The following is a 27,615-nucleotide window of genomic DNA, read 5'->3' on the forward strand; positions in this document are numbered from 1 at the left end:
TGTGTGAGCGTGACGTGTGTGTGAAGCATGTGTGAGCATATGTGTGTGTGTACTGTGATCATGTGTGAGTGTGAATATGTGTGGGGGTGTATGTGTGTTGTGAGTGTGTGGGAGTGTTCACATGTGTGTGTGAACATGTGTGAGTGTGTGTGTGTGTGATTATGTGTTAGCGTGAATGTGTGGGTGTGTAGGTGTCTGTGTTGTGAGTGTATGTGTGGGAGTGTTAGCATGTATGTGAGCGTGTGTGTGTGTTGTGACCATGTGAGTGTGAATATGTGTGGGTGTGTATATGCATGTGTGTGAGTGTGTGAGCATGCGTGAGTGTGTGTATGTGTTGTGAGAGTATGTGTGGGTGTGTGTGAGCATTGTGTGTGTGTGAGCATGTGTGTGTTGTGAGCATGTGTGTGTTGTGAGCATGTGTGAGCGTGAATATGTGTGGGCGTGTACGTGTGTGTATGTGAGCATGTGTGTGTGAACTCGTGTGTGTGAGAGCGTGTGTATTGTGAGCATGTGTGAGCGTATGTGTGTGCACAAGCATGTTTGTGAGCATGGGTGTGGAGTGTGTGCAAGAGTGTGTGTCAGCTGGAGGAGAGGCTGGGGGAAGACTGCACAGGCCCCTCTCTCCAGCCCCAGGGATTTGTACCCAGCTCTTGGCACAGCCCAGCAGCTGAGATGCCAGCCTGGCAGGGAGCCCCCGAGGAAACATGGGCTGCTACAGAAGTCGTGCCAAGGATCCACAGCGACCAAGGGCTCCAATCCATTTCTGTCACTCTGGAAGCCAGTTGGAGGCTGTGTCACAAAGCACCAGGCAACCAGGCGGAAGAAGGAGGGAGCCCCCCTCCACCTCCCTGCAGTCCGGGGCAGTTCTGCCCTGGCTGGGTTGCTCACAAAGCCTGCGCTTCTGGTCCTTGGTCTGCTCCTCCCAGTCAGGCACAGTCAGCAGCCCGGAATGACCCTGGACCAGAGTTGCTGAGGGATGGCAGGAACATCCACAACCCAGAGCCGGCCCCTTTCACAACTGAGGGCTGATAGCGAATCATTAAAAACAAAACAAATTAAAACAAAAGCAATCGTAATTGTAGGAGCTGCTGTCCCCGAGCAGCTGTGAATCCCAGGCCTTTCTGCGTTTCTTTCTTTCATCCACATCTCATTTTTCCTCTCGACTGCACTGTACATCAGGGAGACTTTTCCATGGTTTTAAAATAACGAAACTGAGGCTCTGGGGGTGAGGGGGGTGTAAGCCATAAATCCAAGATGGCACAACTGGCAAGTGGCAAAGCCCATCTCAAGCTGGGGTTCTCCTGGCACCCGGCGCACACAGGACATGGTTCTTGTCCCCACTGTCCGTGTGGCCACCTGCCTCCCCCACGCAGCCACTCATCCTCGCGGTAAGAGGCATCTTCGTCCTTGAGTGCGGTCAGGGACCAGGAGCCACCAGCAGCTGGGAAACAGACACTAACCAGGGAGGAGAACGGGCTTATCTCAAGCCACCATCCTGTCCCCCATCCTAGGGGAGAATTGGAGAGCTGTCTCCATCTGGGAGGCCGCAGAAAAGCAGCATCATCATATGCAAACGAAGGCGATGAATCGAGCCTGGAGTCAGCCTTGATTCCTGAGCCCCTCCCCCACAACAGCCTTGCATTTGGGGGCCAGGAGACTCAGGGGATCCTGCCCCGCCTGCCTGAGGGACAACTGTGGAGCTCGGCCGCCAGGCTTCTTGGGACAGCTGTCAGACCAGCATTCCTGCGGCGCTGATCGGCCTTCCTGTTGCATAGTGGGTTGGGGGGAGCAAGTCATGGCTGGCCAAGGCGGGTCCGATGGGAATCCTGGGTCAGGGATATCAGTGATGCTCAGATGGCGAGGATTATGGTGTGAAGCAGACAACCCCCCATTGGGAGAACCTCATCAGCCTCCCTCCCTTAGCCCGAGTCTACTCCTCATGTGCCAAAGTGACAAATTTGTGCGACTGTATTTGGCAGGAATGTTTCAGGGGTTCTGTAAGCATCTGATTCTAGCTTCACTTTAAAAATAAATTTTTAAAATTATTTTGAAAACTGTAGTAAAAATAACAGACACTCTCAAATACATTCTCTACCCAATTTGAACATGGGCACGGCCCCATCATAACTCGGGCTTCTGGTTCACTGAAGAGTATTCCAGGGATGTAAGGTGAGCAGTTGCAAAGACTCACTACCATTTGCAGCTATTTAACTGCATGCTCCAGGATTTTCTGAACGTGAACAATCCAAGCCAGTTAGAAGCGCAGCCACATACCCATGAGTGTAACGGATATCCATTACATTATTTTATATCATGGAGAACAGCTTCTCTTTTTCTCATTGGTTTACTTTATTTATATTTGTTTATTTATTTTGAAACAGAGTCTCGCTCTGTCACCCAGGCTGGAGTGCGGTGGCACAATCTCAGCTCACCACAACCTTCGTCTCCCGGGTTCAAGCAATCCTCCTGCCTCAGTCTCCTGAGGGATTGCAGGCGCTGCCACCACGCCCAGCTAATTTTTGTGTTTTTAGTAGAGACAGGATTTCACCATGTTGGCCAGGCTGGTCTTGAACTCCTGACCTCAAGATCCACCCGCCTTGGCCTCCCAAAGTACTGGGATTACAGGTGTGAGCCACCACACCTGGATTTACTTTATTTATTTATTTATTGAGACTGAGTCTCGCTGTGTCACCCGGGCTGGAGTGCAGTGGCGTGATCTCGGTTCACTTCAATCTCCACCTCCTAGGTTTAAACAATTCTCTTGCCTCAGCCTCCTGAGTAGCTGGGATTACAGGCACGCACCACCATGCCCAGCTAATTCTTGTATTTTTAGTAGAGACAGGGTTTCACTATGTTGGCCAGGCTGGACTCGAACTCCTGACCTCAGATGATCCGCCCACCTTGACCTCCCAAAGTGCTGGGATTACAGGCGTGAGTACCATGCCTGGCTTGAGCCACCGCGCCCAGCAGTTTACTTTAAAATAAGTAAATATTAGTCCTGGCTACTTGGGAGGCTGAGGCAGGAGGATCCCTTGAGCCCAGGAGTTTGAATTCAGTCTGGACAACATAGTAAGTCCCTGTCTCTAAAAAAAAAATTTTTAACAAAAATTAAACTAAGTAATTATTATAAACTGGGGCAAAGCAGCTGTTCCACAGAATCTAGGCGGGAGAGGCCAAAGAGAGTTAGTCTGGTCGCAAGTAGGGCTTAAAGTTGTGTTGTGTCTGCATAAAATAGAGAAATTTTTGATTTGGGGAAAGGAATTCTTGGTGGTGGTGGGGTGCTATACTGCTTATAAAACACTGTTTTGTTGGTTTTACGTATTAGGATTATGGGTCGAATTTCATTTGAGAAAACATTTGCACTACTCAAAACATTTATTTTTGGCAGGGAGTAGGGGAGGAGGACCACTGGGCCATTGGATTAGATGGTCTCAAAGGCCCTGTCTGCCAAGGGAGCCTGAGAATTTATGATGCATGATGACAAGGCTCCTCCATCTGTCTGTCTGTTCAACTGCCAGCCGCCTATGGGGAGGGGTGACAGATAATAGCCATAGGGTGTGGATTGGGCCTCCAGGGGCTAGGGACAAAATATTCTTCCCTTCCGGATACTCCCAACCTAGGAGCTCTGTGGGGAGGAATTGTATCCCCAGATTCAGATTTTGTTGAATGCAGGAATCATCTCAGATTTTATGTCTCTATAGTTCCAGGAAGACTTTAAGATTTTTTGTTTGTTTGTTTATTTGTAGACAGGGTCTTGCTCTGTCATACAGGCTGGAGTACAGTTGTACCATCATAGCTCACTGGAGCCTCGACCTCTCCAGCTCAAGCGATCTTCCTGCCTCAGCCTCCTAAGTAGCTGGGACGATAGCCACATACCATCATGCCAGGCTAGTTTTTTCTTATTTTTCATTGAGATGAGGTCTCTCCCTATGTTGCCCAGGTTGGTCTCGAATTCCTGGCCCCAAGTGATCTTCCCACCTTGGCCTCCCAAAGTTCTGGAATTACAGGCGTGAGCCCCGGACCCAGCAATTGCTTTAACTTGAAATTGATCTGCCCAATTTTCCCTCTGGCTACTCCTCATCACTCACATGGACACTTCCTGAAATGGCAGGAATTGGAGATGGGCGGTGCAGTCCTCAAGCCCCGTCTGCTCTTAGCAGAGTGTGGCCACTGTGCAGTCAGCCCCAGCTCTAGTTAGGGCATGCTGGAACCCCGGCCCCCTAGGAGCCGACTTCTGTCTTCTTCCGGTGGAGCTGACACCCCCAGGGTTGGAAAGTGGGTAATTTTCTTGTTCAGTCAAAGCAGTCATACCCTACATGAGAGTCAGGGAGCAACTGTGTGGATTCTAAATTCATTCCTGGGCTGGGCTCTTCCCAAGGTAATTTGGGATGCAAGTGTTCTAATTGCCCTCCTGATCCCTCCCAACATCTCCTCCCTTCATGAGTCTATTTCCTTGTCTGTGAAATGGGATTATTAGGCTGCCCTGAGACTTGACTACTTAGGAAGTCAGTGCTTCAGTGTGGTTTGTGTGTGGGTAGGTGGTGGTGGTGTTCCAGGTATGGATAGAGCCTGGCAGTGCAGGTGGAGTAGAGGACAGGGCAAGTGAGACTCACAGCAGCTGCCCTGCTGGGTGTTCACTGGCATACTGGTACCTTGATCATCCTGGGCTAGTCCCTACTCATCTCCCTGCCTCCCTGTGGCTCTGTATCCCCCAAAGTGCCACCTTGCCAATAGGAAGGGGCCTCTCAGCAACCCCTAGGCCTCAGAGCAGTCAGAGCCCCACCTACTCCTCCACAGGTCTTTCTCTGGCACAGAGCTCTGCCTCTTGCTCTGCTGGGGACTGCTGCCTCCTTGCGATGGAGATCACAGGGGAGAGTGAAACCCGGTGGTCAGCCACTAGCTGAGCCCCTCTGTGTGCAGAACCAGGATGCCAGACAAGGGCACCTGCTCCAGTCTGAAGGGAGAGACCTGGCTTCTGCTCCTCGAAACCACCAGTCTGAGGGGGGACCCATAGTCCTGGCTCATTGGGATAGGAGGGAGCCAGGTCATGCCTTAGAAGACTCTATGACTATTGGGGGACCCAGTCCCTGCCCGCAGAGTGCTTTCAATCTAAGCCAGAAGCAGCCCCTGCCCTGGGGAAGCCTCCCATCTAGCAGGGGAGATATAGTTGCTGTCCTCAGGAATTTCCCAATCTGATAGGAAAGGCACAGCTCTGGCCTTGGGAGGGTCCCAGAACACGGAGCTGCTGATCTGCCCGCCAAGACACAGTCCTTGCCTCCAGGTGTCCCCACTGATAAGGGAGACCAGTCTTGGTGAGAGGTCACAGGTCTAACGAGAGGTGGAGGCCCAGACATCACTATTACTGATTCCAGCCCACAGATGTCAGCCCAAACCCACTAAGCTGGCCCATGGGAGGGCCCTCACTGAGCAGAGCAGAAGGAGCTAGACAACCTGGTCAAGTTTCTCAACTCCTCTGGGCCCCAGTTTCCTCTCTTGTGAAATGTCAGCTGTCGTGAGGATTGGGGAGTAAAAGTTTTTTTTTTGTTTTTTAAATTTTTGAGATGGAATCTCGTTCTATTGCCCAGGCTGGAGTGCAATGGCACAATCTCAGCTCACTGCAACCTCTGCCTCCCGGTCTCAAGTGATTCTTGTGCCTCAGCCTCCCAAGTAGCTGGAATTACAGGCATGCGCCACCACACCTGGCTATTTTGTTTTGTTTTGTTTTGTTTTTGTTTTTTGAGATGGAGTCTCGCTCTGTTGCCAGGCTGGAGTGCAGTGGCACCATCTAGGCTCACTGAAATCTCCGCCTCCTAGGTTCAAGCGATTCTCCTGCCTCAGCCTCCCGAGTAGCTGGGACTACAGGTGCAGGCCACCACTCCCAGCTAATTTTTGTGTTTTTAGTAGAGACGGAGTTTCACCATATTGACTAGGACGGTCTCGATCTCTTGACCTCGTGATCCGCCCTCCTTGGCCTCCCAAAGTGTTTTTTGTTTTTTTGAGACGGAGTTTTGCTCTTGTTGCCCAGGCTAGAGTGCAGTGGTGCGATCTCGGCTCACTGCAACCTCCGCCTCCCAGGTTCAAGCGATTCTCCTGCCTCAGCCTTCCGAGTAACTGGGATTACAGGTGCCCGCCACCATGCCTGTCTGATTTTTGTATTTTTAGTAGAGATGGGGTTTCACCATCTTGGCCAGGCTAGTCTCAAACTCCTGACCTCATTATCCACTCGCCTCTGCCTCCCAAAGTGCTGGGATTACAAGCATGAGCCACCGTGCCCGGCTGGGGAGTAAAGGATAAAGTAAATGGGACACAGAGAGGGTGAAATAAACAGTAGTTGTTACTATGGGAAGGGGAGACAGAGGGAGTAAGGTGGCGGGAGTGGGTGTGGTGGGGGCCGGGGAGTTTCCTGGGAGCATTTGTGCATCTGTGCCTGGGTGTGCAAAGGGGCAGGCGCAGGTGGCTGTGTCCTCTGTCCTCAGTGGGGTGATCAATGGCAGGGCAGGACCGTCCTAGGCCAGCCTGGAGGGGACCATTGTCTTGGCAAATGAGGTTTGGCTTCCCTGCAGGGGCAGCTCCATCTGCTTTTATTGTTTCCAACAGCAGCCTTGGGATTTTCAACCCAACCCAGGCCTCACACCTTAAAAAACCTGTATAGGGGCTTTGGGGGAGTTTGTCAGAGGCCCCACCCATCCAAAGGCCACCAGCTTTCTGCTTCCCTCACCCAGTATTCCCTACTCACCTCCTGAGCTCGAGTCCTACCTCCTGCTAGATTATAGGTACTTGTGGCCCCTCTTCCTGCTCTCTTAGGCAATTTGGGGGTGGGGGGAAGCAAGCCTCAGCCCCCATATTCATCAAACTTCATTATCTTAGTACCTAGACCATTTAGCTCTGGCAGAGGCTGATGTGGAGTGGACAGACTCCTGGAGTCAGACTATCCTGGGTGTGGATTCTGGCTCCAGCACCGAGTGGCTGTGTGACCCTGAGCAAGTCAATTAACCTCTCTGGGCTTCATTTCCACATCTGAAAAATGTGTACATTTGTTTGGGTATCATCTACTGTTCTAGGCCCAGAGCTTTATATGCTTTATTTAACTTGACCCTTTGATATATATATACACATATGTTTGTTTTGTTTTGTTTTGTTTTTATTTTTTTTTTTTTGAGACAGAGTCTCACTCTGTTGCCCAGGCTGGAGTGCAGTGGTGCAATCTCGGCTCACTGAAGCCTTCGCTCACTGCAACCTGTGCCTCCTGGGTTCAAATGATTCTCCTACCTCAGCCTCCTGAGTAGCTGGAATTATAGGCATGCGCCACACTTCCCAGCTAATTTTTGTGTGTGTGTTTTTTTTTAAGTAGAGATGGAGTTTCACCATGTTGGCCAGGCTGGTCTCGAACCCCTGGCCTCCAGTGAGCTAACTGCCTCCGCCTCCAAAGTGCTGGGATTATAGGTGTGAGCCACTGCACCTGGCCCGAAGTGGATAATATTTTTCAGATGGTAATAGTAACAATGGCTGTGTAGGAACATTAAGACAATGGCCCGAGGGACTTGCCCAAGGTTGCCTAGTAGAGCATGTGATAGAGCTGGGATTCAAACCCGCAGCCATCTGACTCCTCGGACTCATCCTCCCCGCTCCATCGCATTCCTGGCCGAGACTGCTCTTCATGCTGCCATTCAGTAACCAACACCAGTGCAGCTGCTTTGAGTCCCAGGGTAGGTGGCATGAGCTGGGGCCTGACCCAGAGCCTGCTACACCTGAAAACCGTTAAGTCCTGCAATGAGCTCCTTCCAGTTGCTGTGGGTTCCAGCAGGAGCCTCATCCCTCATAACCACCCCTTCAACCCCATCCCATCAAGGGAAGTCTTGGTTTGGGGCATGGGACATTGCCAAGCTGGGACCTGGGGTGGCAGAGCCTCTACTGGCAAAGATTCAGCCATCTTCCCACAGCCTTCTTCTTCTTGGTGACCATTGGCCACAGCGGCTCACTCCTGAGAGGGAAGGCTGGAGTAGGGCAAGCAAAGAGGGCCAGTCAAGCAAGAGAGAGGCAGCTCCAACCCATTGGGCCAGAACAGGGGTGCTGCTATGACCTGCCACCCAGGAACATGCCCACGCCTCTGAGGGAAGTTCCTGGTCTTCCCAGACTGTGTCGTCAGGGAGGCCAGGATGCAAGTCCCTGCTCCATCACATTCCTGGCCGACACACGTGAAGGAACTCCCTCCAGGTCCTGTAGCTGCTAAGTGATCAGCTGGGCTTCACACCCATCTGCATGGCTGGGGTGAGCCACTTCCCTCTCTGGTCTCAGTTTCGACCCCTATAATCAGGCACAGAGACCACCTTCATTTCCCAGAGTTATGCTGGGCCTCAGTATCAGAGGGGTTTCCGGGCAGCTTGCTCCCCCTCCAACCTCCCTAGCCAGAGGGTCAGCTCCGCCCTGGCCCCGCCAGCGGGACCCAGCAGAACTCAGCAAGACACTGGGGCTTGCAGTTTTCAGTTCATTCCCGTGCCTTTGACCAGGAATCACATTCAATATAACAGGTGTGCACAGAGCCCCTACTGCGTGCTAGGCACTGGGACCACAAGCAGGAGACCCAGCCCCCACCCAGGGAGGAGCAGACTCCTCCCAGATAGCGATCATGCCGTGCAGTTCACAAGAGACAGGGAGGCAAGGGAGTGCAGGGGGGCTTCCCACAGGAGGGGACATCAGACCTCCTTGGTCAGCAAAGACGGAAGGGCTGAGATCAAACATAGGGCAGGGCAGAAAGAGCCCTAGCAAAAGTCCAGAGGAGGGCAGGCCGTGGAGATGGTCAGCTCTCCATCGTGGCTGCAACCTGGGACGCAGAGGGGGCAATGCTGGGAGGCAGGCAGGACAGGGATAGGCTGGGCTGAGATCTCTGTAGTTAACTGAGTGGCCACAGGGAGCCACTGAGGAGTATGGATTGGGGAGGGGGATGAATTGAATAGTGGGGAGGAAGGCAGCGGAGGGGGCAGGGAGGAGCTGAGCAAGGTTCCTGAGCCTCTGAGCTGGCTTTGCTGCAGAAGGCAGGGGGCAGAGATGGTGTGAAGGGCTGGGTTCACCAAAGTAGAGCCTGTCTGCCGGGTAGGATTTCGAGCAGAAGCCTGGATGTGGGATGTCGCAGGGATATCCGGCCATTCTTGCCTCTAAAGAGAAAGGCTCCAGTTGCCAGCCCGGCTGTGGCTGAAACAAGAACTCAGCCAGAGGAGCCTGGAACCTGCCAGCTGAGAGGTTTCTCTCTTCTGAAGTTGCTCTCATTAAGACACTCAGGCCATGTCACTGCCAGACTCCTGGAGTGGTGTGTCACCTGTTATGACAACCTAGACAGTGGTCAGGGGGCTTGGGCAAGCACACAGCAGGTCCAGGAGCCAGCAAGACAATCCCTTCAGAGGAAAGGAAGCGGCCTGTGAGCTGGTGCCCCTATAAAAGACATCAGGCCAAGACCTAGGTTCAGAATTGCGGGTGAGTCACAGGACGCCTGCTGATTAGCGACCAGCTGTTGGGAACATCAGCACAGCCACACGGATCTCATCTTGAAAAAAAGTGACCTGTGGACCCTGATTGTTTTAGCTGATTTTAAGACAAGCAAAGAGGAGGAGAGAGAGAAAGAGAAGAGTGCTTGCAAGGGTGTGGACGCCTGTACAGGCACGAGGAGGTGACGGTGATAGGAAGTGTTTTGGGGGAAGAGGCTGTGGTTGGGGGATTACTCTGAAGTGCCTCTAAGCCTTGACTTTGAGATCCATTTCTGTGGAGCCCCCTGTCCCCACCCCACCCCAGGTCTGTAGACTCCCCTCCCTTTCCCTCCCCTCCTCCCCTCCCTTTCCCTCCCCTCCTCCCCTCTCCTCCCCTCCCTTCCTCCACAGGGTGTGTGAATCAGCACCAAGCGGCACCCCACTATTTCCACTCACATCCCTATAGGTAGCAACTAGCACCATCCCTGTTTTGTGATAGGAACGTTGAGGCTCAGGGAGATGCATTCCTTTGTCCAAGATCACTCCCAGAGCCCCCGTGTCCCTGACCCCAGACGCATGGTAGTGAACCGGTTCCAGACGCCGTGTGTCACTGGGCTGGGAGGTGGGCAGCGTGGAGGGAGCACGTCGGGCCGAGAGGATGGCCCAGGGAGCACCCAGCTGAGGAAAGCAAGAAAGACTTGGCGGGAAAGCCCAGCCCTCTCTCATCTCATACCCGGGCCCCAAAGGCGGCTGAGATCCTTCGCGAGCAGACGGAGAAAAGCCAAAAGCCGGCGGTGGGGAGAGGGAGGGGCAGAGCGGGAGGCCACAGGCGAAAGACCAGCGCCGTCGGGGGAGCCAGGCTGAGTACCGTCCTGGGCACAGACGGGAGGGCGCGGGGCCACCGGCGGTGCTGGTTCTGGGCGCACTCAGCGTCCCCCGGCCACACACCCCAGCCTCCTGGGAGGCCTCGAAAGGGGTGGGAGGGCACGCCCGCCAGCTCTGCCCGGGGCTCAGGGAGTCTTCGAAGGCTTCTTCCAACGGTGGCGGACTGGGGCCCCCAGTCTGAGAGACCACCCGGAGACGGCAGAGACAGAGAGACAAAGGGAGACTGGGTCCCGGAGAGAGAAGGTTAGTGCGGAGGAGAGTGGGCGCGAGCCGGGACCCCGGAGGGCGGCGAGGGCGCGCGCGAGGCCGAGTGTCAGAGCGTGGAAAAGTGGGCGTCCAGCGGCAGGTGGACGGATGGGGAACCCTGGAGCAGAGCCAGGAGTCGTGGGGAGACGCGGCAAGGAGCGGAGGCGGCGGAAGGACTGGCGGATGGACGGGTCCGAGGGCTGGGAAGGAGGCAGCATCCTCACCTCCAGCCTCGGGACCCCGCACACCCCGCCCCTGGGCGCGCCAGGTAGCCCACCTTTGTCCGGGCTCGCAACCAGGTGCGGCGGGAGGGGCGGGGCCAGGGGCGGGCCGAGGCCGTGCCTTACCTGTCCGGCCGGCGGGGAGGGGGCGGAGTGGCTCGGGGCCGAGCGGCCGCTGGAGCCGAGCGCAGCCGAGGGCAAGCGGCGGAACCGGGACAGCGTGGAGAGGTGCGCGGGCAGCCGGAGGATGTGCCCAGGCTGAGAGGGGCTGGAAGGAAGGGGGAGTGGGCGGGCAGGAGGGAAGGGGGCGGGAGCGCGGGGAGGGGACAGAGGAGGGGCGGCGGGTGGCGGGCTCGACTGCCCCCAGCCGAGGGGCAGCCCCGGGGCCGGGCCCCGCGCGCTCCCGGCCAGCGCGCCCTCGGCAGCTGCGCTTCGCGTTCTGGGCCAGCTCCCCAGAGGCCTAGGCGCCGCCGCCGCGAGGGCGCGGGGCAGACAAAGGAGGCAGACAAAGGCGGGCGCAGCCCAGCAGCCGTGCGGGCACCGGGCGAGGCGGGCCCACTCCTCCCGGTGCGTAAGAGCCGCCTCTGCGCGGCCCAGGGCGCGTGGGACGGCAGGGGCTCCGGCAGCGGTGGCGCATCTGGAGCGGCCCCGCGGGGGGCGGGCGACAAAGTGCCGCGGCGGGGGGTCCTCGGTGGACCCCAACAATGGAGCGAGGCTGCGCGCTCAGCTGCGGCCGCGTCTGGCTGGGCAGGGGCCCGGGTCCGCAAAAGGATTATTCCGCCTAGACTGTCAAAAGGGACGGAAGAAATGCCCAGGGCTGGGGAGGCGGGACGGGGAACGGCGGGGCCTTTGTAGCCGCAGAAAGTGCGCAGAGTGGGCAGGCGGGGTTCTCCGAGAGGTCGCTCTTGGATGTGGGGGTACAAAGGGTGTTCAAAGTGCTGCCGACGGCGCACCCGTGCCTCCTTTCCCGATAGGGAAGGGAGAAAGACAACGGCCCCAACACACACACACACACACACACACACACACACACACACACACACACACACACACACACACACACACACACACACACACACACACACACACACACACACACACACACACACACACACACACACACACACACACACACACACACACACACACACACACACACACACACACACACACACACACACGCGCGGCCCGGCTGTCGCCACGCCCCGTCCAAAGCCAGCCTGAAGCTTCTCAGACCGGCCCAACCCGGACAAAGCCAGCGCTGGGGCCGGCTCATCCATCACCGCGCGGGGCGCCGTGTCCTGACGACGCTGGGAGTCCGGGAATGCTGGGTTATGGGTCCCGTGGCTCCCATAACTCACGACGGGGTCGGTGGGGCCACGGACGCTGCAAAGATCAAAGAGCGATAGGGCCGGACTCCCATACGTGGGAAGCAGCACTCCCACCTGGGGCCCTGAGCTCTCCAGGTGGCTTCCATTTCGACTGTTTTCTTTCTCCAGCGGGTGGCAAATTACGATTTTGAGGTTTTAGAACACAGTTCTGCCGTCAGGCTAAATGTCTGTGTGTTCCTCTTCTGATGCCGTCCCTTGTGGTCTCGGGCAAGTCGCCTAACCTCTGAGCTCATGATTATACCTAAATTTCAGGGTTCCAGTATTGAACGCAGTGCCCTGTGTAAGGAGATAACGTTTCTAAGGATGGTCCATAGCAAATGCTCCTGAAAAATTAGCTACCATTGTTACTATGATATTACTAGCCTGGTGGGCACCAGGATGGATTGATGAGAACACTGGACTGTTTATTCACAGAAAAGTTTGAGTCACCCATCCCATAAATACCGGTTGAACACCTACTATGGGCCAGCACCAGAGGTAGGATAGTAAATAACGTGGACAAGAATCCCTGCCCCCATGGAACTCAGATTCTAGTGAAGGAGACAGAAGATAAGTGAATAAATAAAAATAAATGATGTCAGGTGGTGATTAGTGCTATGAAGAAAAGGAAAGCACATTACAGACAAAGCATGAAGGGAAGAGGTGTTGTTTTACATAAAGTTTTTAGGAAAGGCCTCTTTGGTGGGGCAGTTCTTTTGGCAAAGAAAAGAAGGTAATGAGCCACGTGGTTGTGGGAAGACTATTGAAAGCAGAAGAGCCAGTGCAAAGGTCCTGGGGCAGGAGTGTGCTTGGTGTGTTTGGGGGAGAAGAGTCAGGCTGGAACAGAGCGAGGTGACATCAGACGGGGAGCTGGGGTAGGACCATGTTGTTACAGGAAAGGGGTCCCGACCCAGACCTCAGGAGAGGGTTCTTGGATCTCGCACAAGAAAGAATTTAGGGCAAGTCTATAGAGTAAAAAGTTTATTAAGAAAGTAGAGGAATAGCCGGGCACGGTGGCTCAAGCCTGTAATCCCAGCACTTTGGGAGGCCGAGACGGGCGGATTACGAGGTCAGGAGATAGAGACCATCTTGGTTAACACGGTGAAACCCCGTCTCTACTAAAAAAAAAATACAAAAAAACTAGCCGGGCGAGGTGGCAGGCACCTGTAGTCCCAGCTACTCAGGAGGCTGAGGCAGGAGAATGGCGTGAACCCGGGAGGCGGAGCTTGCAGTGAGCTGAGATCCGGCCACTGCACTCCAGCCTGGGCGACAGAGCGAGACTCCGTCTCAAAAAAAAAAAAAAAAGAAAGTAGAGGAATAAAAAGAATGGCTACTCCATAGACAGCACAGCACTGAGGGCTGCTGGTTGCCCCTTTTTATGGTTATTTCTTGATGATATGCTAAACAAAGGATGGATTATTCATGCCTCCTCCCCTCTTTTTTTTTCTTTTTGAGACGGAGTCTTGCTCTGTCACCCAGGCTGGAGTGCGGTGGCACGATCTTGGCTCACTGCAACCTCCACCTCCCAGGTTCAAGCAATTCGGCCTCAGCCTCTCCAGTAGCTGGGATTACAGGTGCGCACCACCACACCCAGCTAACTTTGTATTTTTAGTAGAGATGGGGTTTCACCATATTGGCCAGGCTGGTCTTGAACTCCTGACCTCAGGTGATCCACCTGCCTTAGCCTCCCAAAGTGCTGGGATTACAGGCGGGAGCCACAGTACCCAGCCCCTCCATCTTTTTTTTTTTGAGACAGAGTCTTACTTTGTTGCCCAGGCTGCTATAGTGGCATGATCTCGGTTCACTGCAACCTCTGCCTCCTAGGTTCAAGCGATTCTCATGCCTCAGCCTCCCAATTAGCTGGGGTTACAGGCACACACCACCATGCCCAGCTAATTTTTTGTATTTTTAGTAGAGACAGGGTTTTGCCATGTTGCCCAGGCTGGTCTCAAACTCCTGACCTCAGGCAATCTGCCTGCCTTGGCCTCCCAAAGTGCTAGGGTTACAGGGGTGAGCCACTGTGCCCGGCCTTTGCTTCCCCTTTTTAGACCATATAGGGTAATGTCCTGATGTTGTTGTGGCATTTGTAAACTGTCATGGTGCTGGTGGGAGTGGAGCAGTGAGGATGACCAGAGGTCACTCTCGTGGCCATCTTGGTTTTCGTGGGTTTTGACTGGCTTCCTTACTGCAAACTGTTTTATCAGCAAGGTCTTTATGACCTGTACCTTGTGCAGATCTCCTGTCTCATACTGTGACTTAGAATGCCTTAGTCATCTGGGAATATGGCCCAGTAAGTATCAACCTCATTTTACCCAGCCCCTACTCAAGATGAGGTTGCTCTGGTTCAGACACCTCTGACAATGTGAGCCTGCAAAGGCTACGGGGAGGACTTGGGTTGTTTAGAGGGACCAAGAGCAGAGCAGAGACATGATCCGACTTAGGTTTTTAGCAGGTTTGCTGATTTGCAGAGAGAGACTCTGTCTCAAAAAATAAATAAATAAAATAAAAATTAGCTGGGTGTGATGGGGCACACCTATAGCCCCAGCTATTGGGGAGGCTGAGGTGGCAGGATCGCTTGAGCCCAGGAGGTTGAGGCTTCAGTGAGCTGCTATTACATCACTGCACTCCAGCCTAGGTGACAGAGTGAGACCCTGTCTCCAAAAAATAAAATTAAAAATAAAAAAAATTTGGCTGGGCGCGGTGGCTCAAGCCTGTAATCCCAGCACTTTGGGAGGCCGAGACGGGCGGATCACGAGGTCAGGAGATCGAGACCATCCTGGCTAACACAGTGAAACCCCGTCTCTACTAAAAAATACAAAAAACTAGCTGGGCGAGGTGGCGGGCGCCTGTAGTCCCAACACGGGAGGCTGAAGCAGGAGAATGGCATAAACCTGGGAGGCGGAGCTTGCAGTGAGCTGAGATTCGGCCACTGCACTCTAGCCCGGGCGACAGAGCAAGACTCCGTCTCAAAAAAAAAAAAATTAAAAAAATTAAAAAATTGGCCGGGCGTGGTGGCTCAAGCCTGTAATCCCAGCACTTTGGGAGGCCGAGACGGGCGGATCACGAGGTCAGGAGATCGAGACCATCCTGGCTAACACGGTGAAACCCCGTCTCTACTAAAAAAATACAAAAACTTAGCCGGGCGAGGTGGCGGGCGCCTGTAGTCCCAGCTACTCGGGAGGCTGAGGCAGGAGAATGGCGTGAACCCGGGAGGCGGAGCTTGCAGTGAGCTGAGATCCGGCCACTGCACTCCAGCCTGGGCGACAGAGCGAGACTCCGTCTCAAAAAAAAAAAAAAAAAAAAATTAAAAATAAAAAAATTGGACAGTCCATGGAACAGAAAGTAGATTAGTGGTTTCGGAACTGATGTACCCGGCAGCACACTTTGGGCATTAACAACCCTTCTCAAGACATGGGGAGTGATGAAAATGTTCTGAATGACAAAGTAGCGATGTACAACATTGTGACTATACTAAAAACCACTGAACTGCACCCAGTGAAAAGGTGAACTTCATGGTTTGTTTGTTTGTTTCTCAGACGAGTCTGGGAGTCTCGCTCTGTCCCCCAGGCTGGAGTGTAGTGGCGTGATCTGGGCTCACTGCAAGCTCCACCTCCCCAGTTCACGCCATTCTCCTGCCTCAGACTGCCGAGTAGCTGGGACTACAGGCGCCCGCCACCACGCCCAGCTAATTTTTTGTATTTTTACTAGAGACGGGGTTTCACTGTGTTAGCCAGGATGGTCTCCATCTCCTGACCTCGTGATCCGCCTGCCTCAGCTTCCCAAAGTGCTGGGATTACAGGCGTGAGCCACCGCGCCCGGCTTATGGTTTGTGAATTATATCTCCATAGAGAAGTTTTTTTTTTTTTTAATGGCAGTTGAGCTGGATCAAAAGTTCTTATCTTGTGGCCCAGGATGGCTGCAGAATATATCTGGACACTCCTGATGTTGTGTAAGACATTTAGTGTCTCTGGGCCAGGGGCAGTGGCTCAAGCCTGTAATCCCAGCACTTTGGGAGGCCGAGGCGGGCACATTACTTGGGGTCAGGAGTTCAAGGCCAGCCTGGCCAGCATGGCGAAACCCTGTCTGTACTAAAAGTACAAAAAAATTAGCTAGGTGTGGTGGCACATGCCTGTAGTCCCAGCTACTTGGGAGGCTGAGGCAGGAGAATCGCTTGCACCAAGGAGGCGGAGGTTGCAGTGAGCCGAGATCACGCCATTGCACTCCAGCCTGGGCGACAAGAGTGAGACTCAGTCTCAAAAAAAAAAAAAAAAAAAAAAAAAAAAGAGAAAGAGACATTTTGTGTCTCTGTATAGAAGCCCAAAGTTTAAGAACATACGACCAGGCTAGGCGTGGTGGCTCATGCCAGTAATCCGAGTTTTGGGAAGCTGAGGTAGGAACTCTGGAGGCCAAGTGTTCAAGACCAGCCTGGGTAACACAGTGAGACCCTGTCTCTATGAAAAAAGAGCAGATGACCAGCAAGGTCCCCCTGACCACTGAAGGGTCAGCAACACTGGGAATCAGTAGAATCCCACAGAGGGAATGGTGGGTGAGGGCCTTGCTCTGGCTGCAGTGTTGAAAGCCATCTCAGGTCAGCAGTGAACCCCGAGATCTGGGACAGCTGACCAGGTCAGGCCTCACACCAGAAGGCAGATGAGAGCGGAGAGGAGCTGTCGGCCGGAAGCCCTTGTCTTTAGGCGTCTTGTTCCGTGATGATACGTGTCCTCCCTAGGGCAGCTTGGGAGTTGCCTGCTGCCTTGGGAAATGGAAATGGAGCTATGGGGAGGCCGCTAAAGATGGTTTGGATGGGGTTTTGAAAAGCATGACAGCTTGTCCAGAGTGTTTGTTCTGGGGGCTTAAATAGTGTATATAGACCTTAATATCATTGTCATAACAGCCATTAATTGAGCATTTATGTGCCAGGCATTGTGCATTTTATTTGTTTATTTATTTTTCGAGACAGGGTCTCACTTTATCACCCAGGTTGGAGTGCAGTGGTACAAACATGGCTCACTGCAGCCTTGATTTCCCGGGCTCAAGTGATCCTCCCACCTCAGCCCGCTAAGTAGCTGGGACTACAGGTGCATGCCACCATGCTCAGCTAATTTTTATATTTTTTGTAGAGTTTTTGCCATGTTGCCCAGGCTTGTCTCGAACTTCTGAGCTCAAGTGGTCCATCCGCCTTGGCCTCCCAAAAACCTGGGATCATAGGAGTGAGCCACTGTGCCTGGCATTGTGTACTTTATATTTTTTATAAATATGAACATGGACATAAGCATTTGCTCTTTGCTCAATCCTATGAAATTGGAACTACCATTATCCTATTTTACAGATGAGCAAACTGAGGTTCAGAGAAAGAAGAGCCTCACAGCTAGTTAAGGGGCAGCATTGGGGAGAGAAGCAGCAGGCTGGACACATGAGCAGGACGAGTGGGTGCTGGGGACACCATAGGGAACATGCCACAGCCCTTGCTTTTGTTTTTGAAAATAACTTTTCTCTGCATAGTGCCCATAGCCCAGGCACTGAAGCCAATGTCTTTTGCTCCTCATCCAGACTCAGTTGAGATTCAAGTCAGGCAAGTGGTAATGAGCCACTGTCCACCATCATTTCATTCCTCTGTCACTCATTCTTTCATCCACTCATTTGACACACATTCGCTGAGAACCTGAATTTGGGCTGGGCATGGTGGCTCAAGCCTGTAATCTCAGCATTTTGGGAGGCTGAGGCAGGAGGATCACTTGAGCCCCAGAGTTCGAGACCAGCCTAGGCAACATGGTGAGATCCTGCCTCTGCAAAAAATTTTAAAAATCAGCCAGGTGTGGTGGTGCACACCTGTAATCCTAGCTACCCAGGAGGCTGAGGTAGGAGGATCTCTTGAGCCCAGGAGTTTCAGGCTGCAGTGAGCTATGATTGCCCCACTGCACTTTAGCCTGGGTGACAAGGAGAGACCCTGTCTCTGGAAAAGAAAGAAAAAAAAAAAGACAGAGAGAGAGAACCTGAATTTGGCTAGGCACTGCATTGAAATAATGAATGAGGCTGGGTCCCTGCCCAGGGTCATTGCAACTGGATGGGCCCCTGAGCATCAGGGTATCAGGAGATTGTCACCAGGTTATGTGTGGCTCACTCTGTATGTCCCCCATACCCATGTGATTGGTGTCCTGGGAACCTTCATTCTGCCATCAGCCTGGTGGAGATGGGAGGGGTCTTGGAATCACCTCTGGGGGCTGGAAACCTTATTACCTGGTTCACTCACTGTGTGTTTGTTTTCCATAAACCCCAGCAGTCCTCTTCTGCGCGTGCAGGTCTTTCTCTTTGCTGGGCTGGTGCTCACAGCTCACCTTCTCAGTTTCCACTTCAATGTCTCTTGGGAGTGATTTTCCCTCCATCCCCATTGCAGATCCTCAGGGACCTGCTCTAGTTGGCAAATAAGCTCTCGCTCCCCCTAAACACCCATCCTTCCTTCCCAGCTGCCTTCCTACATATTGTCATTATGGTGAAAAATATGCAAATAACTTTGAACAACAGTTTCCCAGCAGACGGGTGTTCAAAAATGTAATAAATTAACCCCATAATGTAATCTGGATCCCGTGACCATCCATCATGCTGATACGATTAAGATATGCAAAACCAGATGCTGAGGAGCCCATGGATGGAGCGTTGGCAGAGCTCCCCGGATGGGCCCATGCTGACTCGGCCCCCTGCCCCTGCTCCCACCCCCATGGAACCTGAGGCCATCAGAGGTTTAGGGAACATCTGTCTGGCCTGTTCATTTCACTAATGAGACTGAAGCCTTTTGGGGGTTTGGGGTCAGATCGGTTTGAATCCCTACCCATCTGCTTCCTAGCCCACCTTCCTTCTGTTTGTGATTGGATCTGAACCCAAGGCCCCAAACCCAGACTTTTTTTTTTTTTTTTGAGATGGAGTTTTTGCTCTTGTTGCCCAGGCTGGAGTGCAATGGTGCGATCTTGGATCTCAGCTCACCACAACCTCCGCCTCCCGGGTTCAAGCGATTCTCCTGCCTCAACTTCCCGAGTAGCTGGGATTACAGGCATGTGCCACCACGCCTGGCTAATTTTGTATTTTTAGTAGACACAGGGTTTCTCCATGTTGGTCAGGTTGATCTCGAACTCCTGACCTCAGGTGATCTGCCCGCCTCAGCCTCCCAAAGTGCGGGGATTACAGGCACGAGCCACCCACCGCGCCCAGCTGACATTTTTTTTTTAATTGCAATAATTTTGGGTTACATGGATAAGTTCTTTAGCGGTGACTGCTGAGATTTTGGTGCACCCGTCACCTGAGCAGTGTAGACTGTACCCAATACATAGTCTTTTGTCCCTCACCTCCCCACCCTTCCCCTAGAGTCCCCAAAGTTCAATATATCATTCCTATGCCTTTGCATCCCCATAGGTTAACTCCCACTTACAAGTGAGAACATACGATATTTGCAAACCCAGATATTTTTATCCACAGGTTTCTAGTTGACAAGGTGGGTACCCCAGTGTCAAAAGCTGTTGGGACCTCAGTTTCCCCAAGGAAAAATGAGGGTTGAGTTTATGTCCCCCAAGGTTTTTCTCACGTTCTTAGCTCTGTGTGTCAGGAATTCTATGGGTGGCTTGTATTGTGTCTTCTCGGGGCAGAGGGCTGGGGCTGGGAGTCCATGGACGGAGGGCCTGACTTGAGCCCCAGTGCCCCTCACACTGTGTCCTGAAGGCCATCCCACAGGAGTCACCTGACTCTCAGTTTCCCCACCCCAGGCCCCAGTCTGAAGGGCTCCTTTGCAAGGAGTTGCCCCCTATGACCGCCACTGCCTGTCACCAATACAAAAGCTGCTTAAGCAGCCTCCAGAGAGGGAAAGGAAAGACGCTTGTTTTTCCCAAGTTCTGCAATGAGTCAATCTCAGGGAACCACGGGACACTGTCTATAAGCCAGTGAGCTGTTTGGCCAGCTCTGTGTGGAAATGGCATGATGTGGGCAGGATCCCCACGTCTTGAGAAGGGTTGCTGTCCCCAGAATGTGCTGCCAAATGCACCAGTTCCTAAAACAAAATCATCCGTCCCTTTGGACGGATGATTTTACATCACAATTTTACAAAATGCATCATATTTTTACAAAATGCATCATATTTTTACAAAATGCAGATATTCTCTGGGAACAGTCCAAACCTCTGTGGCGATTCCGACACTTTGCTGGGCATCCGGGCCCCTGGGGAGCTTGTTAAAGGGCCAGTGCCCTGCTGTGCACCCCACCTCGATCAGGTTGCTCTGGGCAGCACAGCAGCTGTGATTAATGGGCTCCTGGGGGATTCTGATGCAGATTTCCTAGGACTGCATTTGAAGAAATGTTTTGCTGACATTCCTAGCTTAATGGGTTACTTACAAGTTACTTTTTCTCTCCCCATTAGAAGTCTGGAAATGCAGGTTTGAAGGCATCAGGGGGTCGGGGGAGGGATCCGGGTCTCCTATAATGAGCTGTAAATGATAAACAAGCCTGGCTAGATCTGTGACCAAACAGACGGATGGGATTAACAAGCTCTTACCTCCCTGGAGGTCGCAGACAAAGTCTTCTTGGCTTCTGGTCCTGACTTGTTGCCCACTAACTCCGTAGCTGCTTCTCAGATCTTAGTTTTCTCAGTTGTAAAATAAGGGGGCTGTAAATAAGTGGAAGCCCTGGTGTCAGAAGAGGCATCAGAGCTAGGTTTGTATTCCCACTATGTGATTTTGGCGAATTAGAGAACGTTTCGGGGCCTGTTTAACCATCTGTAAAGTGGGGCTGTAAAGTGGAGATTTAGCTGCTAGGGTTAAGGAGGGAATTACAGGAATCAGTGTTTGATACATAAGAAGCACTCGATGCTAGTCATTTCTTATTATTTTAATAATATCATCTCTGAGGGCCCTTTCAGGACTTCCAGACGGAGTCCACGTCCGTGGGGGACTTCGGAGCAGTAAAAGGTAGCGGCAGGAGGCACCTCGGCCATCGCCCACCCCACTAGCTGGGAGACTCCGGCAGGTTATTCACCCTTCTGCACCTCGCTTCACTCATCTGTATAAAGGGAACAGTCAGAGTAACTGCCTCATGGAGTTACTCCGGGGACTTAGATAATCCAGGGACACACGTAGCCCAGTGCCCAGCACTCGGCTGGAGCTCCATAAAGGTCAGCTATTGTTCTGAAGCGTAGGGCGGGGACGGTTCATCCTGTTGGGCCGTCAGGCCAGGCTGTATTTAGGTACCCGGTGGGGGCGGGGCGGGGGCGGCGCCGGTGCACGCCCTCTTTTTTTAATTTTTAAAATTTCACCCGGGTCTTGACAACCGGTGCAACCCTGTCCTCCCCTGTTCCCGCCCCCGAGCCAGAGGAGCCTCTTTTAGGTGGGCAGCTGCAGGAATGGTGACTCGGGTTAGCTCAGATGTGGCTGCCCTTAGTCCCCAGCTGCACCCTCCCCTTTGCCCTCCCCAGCAACCCCTACCCGCCCTCTTCCGGCGCGTGCTAAAGCGAGAGAAACGCCCTCGGGGGAAGATATGTAGCAATCCGATGGAACTTGGAGATCAACGTTGTGTTTTCTTCGCGCCCACCTGAAGTCGAAGGGAGGTGGAGCGGCGGGTCTCAGCCCCTGCCAGACGCCGAGACCCGGCCCCCGCCCCCCGGAGCCTAGTCCCCGCAGGCGGAACCGCCCTGTGCGAGGCCGGGTTTGGACTGCGCGGGAATGGGCGTGGCCTGGGCGGGGCGGGCTCTAGGACCCGCCGGAGCGCCGTGAACGTCACCCAGCGGCGCCGAGGCCCCGGGTTGAGCGGGAGGCGCGATCGGTCCGGTCGGTGGCTCCCCGCAGCGGGGCCGGGCCCGATCTCGGGCAGGAACCGAGCCCAGAGCTGGTACTAGGGGAGGGAGAGGGGGCGGATTCCCGCCGGGAGGGATCCGGCCGGGCAGGGGGCGGAGTCTTATTCCAACCCAGCTTTGCTTTCCGCGTGTCCCGCTTTGCACTGCCGGCCCTGCGCATCCAGCTGTTTCCCTCTGCGTCCGCGGCCCTGCCCTTTTCGGGGGCACCGCTGTGATCTTTACATCCCCCGAGACGGCGGAGCGAGGGGGCGCGGGCGGCCAGTGGATAGAGGCTGATGCCCCCAAGCACGGACGCCAGCGTCGGGTTGGGGGTTCTTCCCAGCTGCTCTGAGCCTGTGCGAAGCGGGAGGTCATGCCCCAGTTCCCACGGACTGTGGGGACGTAAGAGACGGTGGAGGCGAGCGGGTTCTGGGCTCCTGGGTGTCTGGAACTACCCTCTGCCCTTGCCCCACCACTCAGGTAGCGGGAAGGATGACCACGCTCACACGACAAGACCTCAACTTTGGCCAAGGTAGGGAGGCTGGACCTGCGGGGTCGGGGGCGGGGGCGTCTGGGCTGGCGGGCTTCCCGGAGCGCACCACCGGCTTGTGCCCCCTGCAGTGGTGGCCGATGTGCTCTGCGAGTTCCTGGAGGTGGCTGTGCATCTCATCCTCTACGTGCGCGAGGTCTACCCTGTGGGCATCTTCCAGAAACGCAAGAAGTACAACGTGCCGGTCCAGGTGAGGCACGTCCCAGAACCACAGAGTGGGTACAGGGTAGACTTTTAAAAACTCTTCGGTCGGGTGTGGTGGCTCACGCCTGTAATCCTGGCACTTTGGGAGGCCGAGGCGGGCGGATCACTTGAGGTCAGGAGTTCGAGACCAGCCTGACAAACATGATGAAACCCCCTCTCTACTAAAAATACAAAAATTGGCTGGGCGTGGTGGCTAACGCCTGTAATCCCAGATACTCAGGAGGCTGAGGCAGGAGAATCGCTTGAACCTGGGAGGTGGAGGTTGCAGTGAGCCAAGATTGTGCCACTGCATTCCAGCCTGGGTGACAAGAGCGAAACTCTGTCTCAAAAAAAAAAAAACCTCTTCCACTTCAGGCCAAGCCAGCACTTTATTTTTTATTTTATTTTATTTTTTGAGACTGAGTCTCGATGTGTCGCCCTGCCTGGAGTGCAGTTACATGATCTTGGCTCACTGCAACTTCCACCTCCTGGGTTCAAGCGATTCTCCTGCCTCAGCCTCCCGAGTAGCTGGGGATTACAGGCGTGTGCCACCACACCGGGCTAATTTTTGTATTTTTAGTAGAGACAAGGTTTCGCCGTGTTGGCCAGGCTGGTATCGAACTCCTGACCTCCGGTGATCCGTCCGCCTTGGCCTCCCAAAGTGGTGGGATTACAGGCATGAGCACTTTATTATGAAATAGATTTTGTGTTAGATAATGTTGCCCAACTGTGGGCTAATGTAAGTGTTTTGAGTGTGTTTGGGTAGGCCTGGCTAAGCTATGATGTTCTGTATGTTACATGTATTAATTGCATTTTCCACTGGCGATATTTGATGGCTTTATCCAAACAAACAGCAACAAACCCATAGTATCCAAACAACAACAAACCCATAGTACATTGTTGAAGGTCACCTTTAGAGGGAAAAGGAAAAAAAAATTGACATTTACTCACTTTTTCTTTATGATGAAGTGATTGAAGCTCAGAGAAGTTAAGGAATTTACCTGAGGCCTCACAGTTCCTTAGTTCTTAACTTTTGAAATCTGATTACGTTTTTCTGGATCCTTTTTCTGGAAAAATGCCCACGTGCACAAAGATACAACTTTAGGGACTTTTCAGACTCTGGAGGAGTCCATGGACCCCACATTAAGAACCCCTAATGGTATATTAAATGCTCATATTGGGATTGAGTTCTTATCTTTTTTTTTTCTTTGAGATGGAGTCTTGCTTTGTTGCCCAGGCTGGAGTGCAGTGGCTTGATCTCAGCTTACTGCAACCTCCGCCTCCCAGGTTCAAGTGATTCTCCTGCCTCAGCCTCTCGAGTAGCTGGGATTACAGATGCCACCTTATCTGGCCAATTTTTGTATTTTTAGTAGAGACGGGGTTTTGCCATTTTGGCCAGGCTGGTCTGAAACTCCTGACCTCAGGCGATCCACCCACCTTATCCTCTCAAAGTGCCAGGATTATAGGAGTGAGCCACTGCGCCCAGCCTGAGTTCTTATCTTCTAACTTCTTTCTCCATGGATAAATTCACAGTTGTTAGCCTCTTGAGGGAAAGTGGGGTCTTCTGGGTAGGGGGCCCTGGAGAGCTGCTGGGCCTCTGACGGAAGGCAGACAGGGCCTTGGGCTCCTGGTCGTGTTGGATGGTTTCCCCATCTGTGCTTTGGGCCTCACCAGCCGCATGGTGTTGTGTGCAGATGTCCTGCCACCCGGAGCTGAATCAGTATATCCAGGACACGCTGCACTGCGTCAAGCCACTCTTGGAGAAGGTGAGGGTGCACTGGGCTCCCCAGCCACCTCACCCCATGCTCACCCCTGTACCTCTATGCTCACGGTCCAACTCTGGGATGGGGTGATGCTAGGACTCTGTGGCATCTTCATGGCTCCAATACCCAGAAGCCTGTTCCCTGCACCCTGGAGACCATCCCAACCCAGGGGCAGGCTCCAAGGCATGTGGGCCATGTGCAGGGTGCCTGGGGCCTGGGAACCTGGGTTGAAGCTGGCTGTGAGGAGGGACTGCCCTGGTGGGCTCTGGGTTTTTCTCACATCCGTTCCCTGTTCTCCACGCTAAACGTTCTGTCTGAGCTGAGCCCCTCAGGGTTTCTTCCCCATCTAGTCCTGATCTCAGACTTCCTGGGACCTTCCCTCTGGGGCCTGGTTATTCCCTCAGCCTGCACCGCTCATACCGGAGGGTGCCAGCTTCTCAAACCCGTGCTATCTGGGCTCTTGGGGACGACCAGCCTAGCAGCTGAGCAGGGCTGTGAGTGGGCCGCTTCCCCTCCTTCCTTGGGCAAGGGGGTGGAGGCGGGGTGGTGGAGTGGGGGTGGGGTGTCTGGCTCTGCAGCGGGGGTTCCTCTCCTTGCAGAATGATGTGGAGAAAGTGGTGGTGGTGATTTTGGATAAAGAGCACCGCCCAGTGGAGAAATTCGTCTTTGAGATCACCCAGCCTCCACTGCTGTCCATCAGGTGGGCTGCCCCTGCCCCTCGCCCACTAGCTGGCAGCAGGTCTGTCTCTGGCAACACACCCACCCCTTTAAGGCAGCCCTTGAATACCTTGGAAAAGGCCTGGGAGGAGAAAGGGCAAGATGCGCCAGCCTGACAAGGGGACAGCCTGTGAGCAGCTGAGATGGGTCCAGAGAAATGACATGAGCTACCCAGGGTCACCTGGGTAGGGGCAGAGCCCAGGACACAGAACCAGTTTTCTGACTCCTCAGGCAAGTGTCCAGTCAACTTGAAGTTGACCTTTGGCACATATGTTAGTTGGTCAACTGCATGCTTCTGATGGTGAGGTCAGGGCACTGGAATCTATGCCCAACCTGTCCCCACAGGCTGTGTGGCCTTAGGCAAGCCCTTTCCCCTCCTGGCTTGGCGTCCTGGTTCTTGGGCCTGGCTGCACATTAAAACCACCTAGGGAGGCCTCCTCAGATCACCTCTATCTCCCCTGCCCCCCGCCAAATTCTGACTTTGTCTGGGGTGGGGCTGGGCATTTCTTGTAAACTCCCTTGCTGGTTTGAATTGTGTGGACCGGATAGGGAGCTGGGTCCTAGGCATGCAGCACTCTCAGAGGCACTGGAGGGGGTTCTGTACCCCAGGTCTGCATCCAGGCTTGATGCCTGGGGTGGAGGGGAGGGCGCCAGTGTGATGGGAAGACCTCCTCTCCTCTCAGCTCAGACTCCCTGTTGTCTCACGTGGAGCAGCTGCTCCGAGCCTTCATCCTGAAGATCAGTGTGTGCGATGCCGTCCTGGACCACAACCCCCCAGGTGTGTCCACTCCCCACCCTCTCTTCCCTTGGCGTTTCCACGGTTGTCTCGGGTTGGTCTGTGTTCCCAGGTCCATGTTTGGCTGCTCTGAGACTCATCTCTTCCTAACCCTGAGAGTCCACCTCCTCTGGGAAGCTTCCCTGATTGATTCCACCTGGCTTCCATCTCCCTATTGACTGGGGCTTTTCTTAGCACTTGCTTTGCCATCTGCTCTGGGGGTGCTGCCGAGCCAGCAAGGGAAGTGGGAAGAGGCTGGGCCCAGTGGCAGGCACCAGGGCGGCGGGGGAGCCTCCACCAACCTCTTGCTTCTCCAGGCTGTACCTTCACAGTCCTAGTGCACACAAGAGAAGCCGCCACTCGCAATATGGAGAAGATCCAGGTCATCAAGGTGAGATGAGACGGGTCTGGGTCTGGGTGCAGGCTCTAGAAACGTGATGTGGCAGTTTCAGGCAGGCAGGGGCGTTGCCTGTGGCCAGCCATCCATTATATTGGTGCAGCAGTGCCTGGTACCCAGCAGGTCCTCAGGCCTGGCCACTGCTCCATCTGGGCACTTGGGGCAGTGAGGAGCTCAGGTGGAGCCACCTGCTGAGGCCCCCAGCTCATCCTGGCTCTTCTGAAGTGGGGGCTCTCCAGGGAGGGGTCCTGGCCCATCAGGTTCAGCATTGGTGCCTGGGGCTTGTCCCTTGGGTTCTATGGACTTGGCCTCTGTGGGGGATGGGGGGACCTGGGGTCTGCATCACCAACAGCTTCCTAGTGATTCTGAGGCTCAGGTTGTAGGCCCCTGGTCTGGAGTGGGAGGGACAGCAAAGTAAGGGCAGGCAAAGGCCCAGCTCCGTCACCCCCCTGACCTTTGTCCCCTCCCTAGGATTTCCCCTGGATCCTGGCAGATGAGCAGGATGTCCACATGCATGACCCCCGTCTGATACCACTAAAAACCATGACGTCGGACATTTTAAAGGTGAGCTTCGTGGGGACGTGGGAAGCTTATTTAGGGGCTGCTTAGGAAGTGAGGCCCGGCACTGAGGCCTTACTAGAGGGCTTGGGGGAGAGAACGAGGGAATGCCTGGTGGAAGGCTCCTCCCGTCTCTACTCTTCTCCACCTCGGCTATGGCCACGAGGCCCCACCCTTGGCGGAGATCTGCCCACCAGGTGCTTCTGTGTCCTCCAGCAGGGATGCCCTGGCTGTCTTGCTGACTGTGGCTGTTTGTTTGTGTTCGTCAGATGCAGCTTTACGTGGAAGAGCGTGCTCACAAAGGCAGCTGAGGGGGCATCTGCCACCTCACTGATGCCTGAACTGTCAGACTTTGGGGGATCCCCGCCTAGGGCAGTGCTGCATGGCTGCCCTGATTCCAAGTGCTCTTATCGCCTGTGTGTGTGGATCGCCCGCCCCAGCCCGGGGCCGCTCAGGTCTGCTTGGAGGATGCCTCCCCCAGGAGGCAGTGAAGGATGCCGCAACCTCGACTTCTCAGCCTCCTGGGGTTCCGCCGGCAAACACTGTCTGTCTCAAATACTGTGCTGTGAGTTCTTTCAATAAAGGGGCCCCAAGGGCTGGGCTGAACTGATGCCATCATTAACCAGAGTGGGAGGGACAGGTATGGCCAGGGGAAAACCTGGTGGGGGAGTGCTGCTTCTCCACCAA

The 27,615-nt window shown here is 54.1% G+C and overlaps 2 protein-coding genes across 11 annotated transcripts in view; one reads left to right on the plus strand and one right to left on the minus strand.

The window, feature by feature from the left end:
• The window catches only part of DRAXIN (dorsal inhibitory axon guidance protein), a 44,747-nt gene extending 22,706 nt beyond the window's left edge, over positions 1 to 22,041 (minus strand). For 3 of the 7 annotated variants that reach the window (XR_013407807.1, XR_013407813.1, XM_077974125.1), the window contains exons 1-2: positions 21,745 to 22,041; positions 20,714 to 20,824 (exon numbers count right to left, since the gene is read on the minus strand). Coding sequence is in view for 2 of the 7 variants with exons in the window: in XM_077974123.1 (XP_077830249.1) it covers positions 20,554 to 20,606 (53 nt within the window). In the remaining 5 variants the exon portion in view is untranslated. Of the gene's footprint in view, positions 1 to 1,460; positions 1,582 to 20,553; positions 20,646 to 20,713; positions 20,825 to 21,638 lie in introns of those variants that run through there. The other 4 variants (XM_077974123.1, XM_077974124.1, XM_077974133.1 and 1 more) reach the window with 4 other exon arrangements.
• MAD2L2 (mitotic arrest deficient 2 like 2) lies at positions 11,233 to 27,534 on the plus strand. 4 transcript variants are annotated; one of them, XM_015151698.3, is made up of 9 exons: positions 11,233 to 11,377; positions 22,466 to 22,517; positions 22,607 to 22,725; positions 24,413 to 24,484; positions 25,081 to 25,181; positions 25,882 to 25,976; positions 26,291 to 26,364; positions 26,842 to 26,934; positions 27,198 to 27,534. In XM_015151698.3, the coding sequence occupies exons 2-9, from the start codon at positions 22,478 to 22,480 to the stop codon at positions 27,237 to 27,239; spliced, it is 636 nt and encodes a 211-aa protein (XP_015007184.1). In that variant the 5' UTR covers positions 11,233 to 11,377; positions 22,466 to 22,477; the 3' UTR covers positions 27,240 to 27,534.
• Positions 27,535 to 27,615: the final 81 nt, after the last annotated feature.

Source organism: Macaca mulatta, chromosome 1 (assembly GCF_049350105.2).
Source record: "Macaca mulatta isolate MMU2019108-1 chromosome 1, T2T-MMU8v2.0, whole genome shotgun sequence".
NCBI classification, from domain to species: domain Eukaryota; kingdom Metazoa; phylum Chordata; class Mammalia; order Primates; family Cercopithecidae; genus Macaca; species Macaca mulatta.